A 5,339-nucleotide genomic window follows, 5' to 3' on the forward strand; every position below is an offset into this window, starting at 1 on the left:
GGTTTGGGGGGACCATTGTGCAGCAGCAATGTCCCCAGCCAGAAGTAAACAAGATGTGCAGCCAAAGTTAGGTAAAGAAAGCACTGTTTGTGTGTCATTTTTACACATAATAAACAATTTGATTCTTAATAATGTATGGTTTATTATTTCATAGAACTAGGGGCTTAATTTACTTTTTACATATATTTCAATTGTGCCACCTCTCTCTGAGTCTGTGCCCCAGCCTAGCCACCTTGTCCAGAACTTTCTAGATATGCCCCTGAATACAGGCCCCTGGCTGTGTTGGAGTATGGGTCTCCCTTTGTGTTTCCAAACACTTAAAATCTCTCCATAGTCACTTGCTGCTGAGCTGTATCAAAGTGCATAAACCTTTTATTTTTCCAATTGTCATGTGTGTGTGTAGAATTTGTATTAAATTTGTTCTTCTCTTTCTCTAGGAACATTTCAGGGCCAGTGGGTTGGCGGGATGCGGCATGGCTATGGAGTTCGTCAGAGTGTGCCATATGGTATGGCGGCCGTCATTCGCTCCCCACTCCGTACCTCCATAAACTCCCTCCGCTCCAGTTCAGAGCACAGCAATGGTACAGCTCTGCTAGACCGGTCTGGAGTGGTTGTTCCTGGTCCTCCTCCTGTTCCTGGCACTCTGACCACCAGCATCTCCATATGCAGCACAGGCAGCAGCGGCAGCAGCCCCGCAGTGTCTCGTGGAGGTTTTGTGCTGACCGCACACAGTGAGGCTGAGCTGCTGAAGGGAAAGAAGGCGGGCTGTTCAGGAGGTCTATCCTGTCTGGACTCAAGCTGAGGAAGTCAGAGTCCAGGAGCTCTCTGGCCTCACAGAGGTCTAAACAGAGCTCATTCAGGAGCGAAGCGGGAATGAGTACTGTGTCCTCTGCCGCATCTGATATCAACTCTACTATCAGGTAATAACAAAAGCAGCAGGTAGCAGAAAATGTCTTGTAGTTAGTGATGCTGTCCTCAAATTTTTGGTCTAAAGGAAAATTACAAGGATAAACTGACATGAATAAATGCATTTTTCATGCTATGATTTTGCACTGCCCAATATACTAAGAACTATGTCCATGGATGATTCAGTGCCTAGCAATAAATGTGTGATAGCAACATTCAGTGCCAGTGCATGACGTACAGCAAGTATAGCAAGTCTAACTTTGAAGCAGGAAACTGGACTTCATGTGCCATCTCAAATAGCAGTTAATGTTTGCTTTCAGCTACAGTTGTCACCATCCATAACCAAGTGTTTTAGATGCCTAATTATAACCATCCCCTTAGTATATTTTATTTGCTCTAACCACCTTCTTTCCCTGACTTTACCCATACTGTACGTTAGCTGTCATGTGCAGCTAATATAAAAAGCAGACTAAATTGTTGTATTCGATGACTGGGTTCTTGTTGTACACACAATACTTATCAAAAAACCTTCCTCGGGTCTTCAAGTCATCAGGTTCCTTGGCCCCACCACTTTGCTTTATGCAGAAACATGTCAAAGCAGGGGAAAATATTAGTTTTAAGGCTATGTCAAGGGATGTGAAAATCCTACATACTGACTGACTTTGTGCTTCAACCACTGTCCCTTAAAAAATTAATGAAGGAGGCCTAAAAAGCGGTCAAGAGAGCCCTAGTAGGGGAGAGTTCAGAGAGAAATGCATGAATGAAAGTACCAACAAAGGTGGAGACAAGGTGGGATGACATATTATGAAATGTGCTGTCCTTCATCTGGAGGATGGAAATTCAAAGCAACTAAAAAGTACCTGACCCCCTTAAATGTCTTTAAAATGGATCAGCATATGATCAAAAGTGGCTATTAGGTCAGATGGTCAGTGCCCGGTAAAAAGTTTTTTTTTTTTTTTTTATTGAAACAAAATAACACATTAACAAAACAGGTCCAGACATGGAAGATGAGACAACAGATACATGACATTACAAAGAGATGTAAATGTAGAGGGTTTTACATGGTTGTAGTGTGTTAGGGTGTGAAGTGTGGGTATTTCCAACTTATGCAGTCTATGAAGGGCAAGAAAGGGAGAAGAAGAATGTGAAGGCCTCTGCCCTGCCCTGGCCTTCACCGTGTGAGGGCCTAAACCAACACCACCAGCAGTAGAATTGGTTTGGTAATCTTTAGTTTTATTTATTTAGGTGCGTAGTTTTAAGTTGTAGGTAGAGGTTAGGTATTGTTTGACATTGGACATACATAATTGATCAATGAGCATACACGTTGGTTAATTTTGAATTGTTAATATGTGTAAATTTCCTCTTGAGTTACTGTGTTTCCTGGTCCATGGATTGGGTGCAGTTCTGACAAAAGATTAGACTGAGGAGGCGACAGGGTTAACCCTCAGAGGATGTTCAATATCACTGTACACTGATTACCCTCAGGACAAATTTGTCCCAAGGATCACATAAGTCAAAGTGTTTATTTGTCATATGCACAGTTAGGAAACGTGTTTCCCTGTACAATGAAATTCTTACTTTGCCGTCCACATGAATGCCACAAAATACAAATGAAATATAAAGTAGATAAATAAGTAACAGATAATTTAAGGCACTTTAAGCAGCAAATGCAGCAATATAATAAAAAATAATATATAAGAATATAACAGAGAATGTATGCTGTATGGGACAAAACCACTTTACAGGAGATAATACACCATTCACATACCGATGATGACAGGCTACCACACAATGGCACTAGTCAAGCCACTGGAAGCTATTTGGGGTTCAGTGTCTTTCCCCGGGGGCACTTAGGCATGCGGGGAGACCGGGAGTCGAACCACCAACTTGCTGGTCAGGAGACGACTGCCCTACCTCATGAGCCACAGCCACCCCCTTAAACGCCTCAGCTGTTTAGGAGTCCTGCATTTCACACTTCTGAACCTTGCACAGGAACCGCTCACATTTGCAGCATACATTTCCTGCTTTTCTCTTGTCTTTACAAAAGAAACATGGCTTTTTGCCCTTGGGTTTGCTGTGAGGAGGGCCTGCAGCAGCAGCACCCTGCAGGTTGGCCACCACACTTCCAGCAGCTGCTGAGCAGGGGCGGGGCACTTGCCGCTTGATATGGGGTGTCACCAGCCCTTCTCTGACTTCTTCAATGAAGAGCCTCCTCCTGTGTGACTTCTTTCCAGGCCGGCTCGACTGCTGTCCACAGGATGAAGGCATTATAAAGGGAGATGTCCAGCAGATTATGGAATAGAGCAAGCGGCCACCGGTTTGCTCTCCTCCAATAGGAGTGCGTGCTGATGACCTAACAAAAACCCACAAACATAAAACAAGACAATATGAATAAATGATCCAAGTATTCTTTCTCATGATACACATTTTATATGTAAATGCTCGTTTGAAAAAAGAATCTACATATATTTAGACAAGAACATAAGAGTAAGAATAAATAAATGTGTGCGTAACTGATGCATAATGGCACTTATCCAGGTTGTCAACTCATCCCTTGCATCTGTTGTAATCCTGGGTGATTATGGGCATCCTCTTCAGTTCCTCGCTGAAATGTGGGGCGCAGTGCTTTGTGCTCAGGGAGGAGCACATTCCAGGATCGTCAGGGGATGTACGACACAACGGTGTGGGTCCTTGTGAAGGCAAATGTTGAGGAATGCACCGCTCTCCCTCTTGTCTGGAGCAACTGAAGAGAAAACTCAGGTTTGTTCCTCCAGATGGTGCCGACCAGGGAGATCTTCAACAGCTCCTCTGCCAGTCCAAACGAAGTGAAGAAGTTGTTGCAGGTGACAGTGTGTCCTTGGAGCCCCTCCATTAGCTCCAGGACTACCTGCTTCCCCTGGTTGATCTCGGGAGTGCCGGCTGTTTTGCCTGTATATAAGAAAGTTACTTTTGGCTTTTCCCGTTTGGGGGTCGCCACAGCGAATTGTCACACTGATGACATTTGGCACGTGTTTTACACCGGATGCCCTTCCTGATGCAACTCTGACTCGAACCCGGGTTACAGCTGTGAGAGCGCTGCACCTTAACCACTAGCCTACTAGGCACGGCTTGCCTGTGTATACCTAAATCAAATTAAATCAAATCAAATCAAGTCAACATCCAGATGACCAAAGTATTTTACATGCGTAGAATAAAATCACAATAAATAGCTAAAATAAAATAAATAGGATCAGTGGAAAAATACCTGTAGTTTCCAGGTGTAGGATGTTTTCGCATCACATTACCCAATTCTTCAGTCCATATTTAACCGGATTTTTCGGCATGTATTGCCTAAACTAGCATCTCCCTCTGAAAGGTACTAGTTGCTCATTAATACAGATGTCTCTGTCTGGGTTGAACAACATCAGGAGCTGCCGCATCCACATATCCCATACCTGGCGGAATGCTGCCAGCTTGTCATCGCTGCTGAGCCGGGGTCGGGTCAGTCTGTCATTGAAGCACAGGGGTCTGCAGATCTGATGAAACCGCTTGTGGGACATGGTCACTTTGAAAATGGTCTGTCTGGTTTTGTCATTTCACAGGCTGAGGGTTGATTCGCCTCTGGACCTGTATACCCCGGTCAAAATTAAAAGCCCCACATAAGCCTGCAGTTAAACCCTATCTAAATCACGCCACTCACCCACTGAGCATCTCCCGTGCAGATTGGTCATTGCAACAATATGCTCCAGGGTCCCATCAGTGAGCAGCAGACCAAAGCTGGACAGCGGGTCGGTGATGTGGGCCACAGCGAAGGTTGTGGGTCCCAGCACCAAACTGGTGGCGGATGGGACATAGCGCAAGGGTTAGATATATTTTGGACGAGAAAGCACTACGCATTTTGTATTCTTCATTGATTTTACCATACTTAAGAGTATGGCATTGAAAACTGGGGAAATACATACAAAAGCTCACTTCAACCATTGTATATATTACAAAAAAGAGCGATAAGAATTGTGCATAAGATGGAATACAGGGATCACACCAATGGAGCTTTCATACAGTCTAAATTGTTAAAATTTTTTCGTTTTAGTGGGATATAAGACTACAGTGTTTATGTATAAAGCCAGGAACAATTTATTACCTGGTGGAATTCAAAAACTATTTAATGAAAGGGAAGGGGGATACAATTTAAGGGGTCAGTTAAATTATAAAATTCATGCTATACGTACAACCAAAAAAAGATTCTGTATTTCCATAAGTGGGGTAAAACTATGGAATAATTTAAGTGTAGACATAAAAAATAGTAATAGAATTGATGAGTTTAAACATAAATATAAAGGTATGTGTCAATCAAGATATGGGCAAGAACAGGTTTAATGATTAACCAGATGGAACATTGTGGGTGTGGTGTATGAATGTTAACACTTTGTAATAATTCTTTAGTATATTACTTG

The 5,339-nt window shown here is 43.1% G+C and overlaps 1 protein-coding gene across 1 annotated transcript in view; it reads left to right on the plus strand.

The window, feature by feature from the left end:
• jph3b (junctophilin 3b) overlaps positions 1-5,339 on the plus strand; it is a 121,593-nt gene that overhangs the window by 21,233 nt on the left and 95,021 nt on the right. Inside the window, 2 exon segments of the mRNA XM_020604304.1 lie at positions 438-758; positions 761-920. Coding sequence (XP_020459960.1) covers positions 438-758; positions 761-920 — 481 coding nt within the window.

This window comes from Monopterus albus, unplaced genomic scaffold (genome assembly GCF_001952655.1).
Source record: "Monopterus albus unplaced genomic scaffold, M_albus_1.0 scaffold65.1, whole genome shotgun sequence".
NCBI classification, from domain to species: Eukaryota; Metazoa; Chordata; class Actinopteri; order Synbranchiformes; family Synbranchidae; genus Monopterus; species Monopterus albus.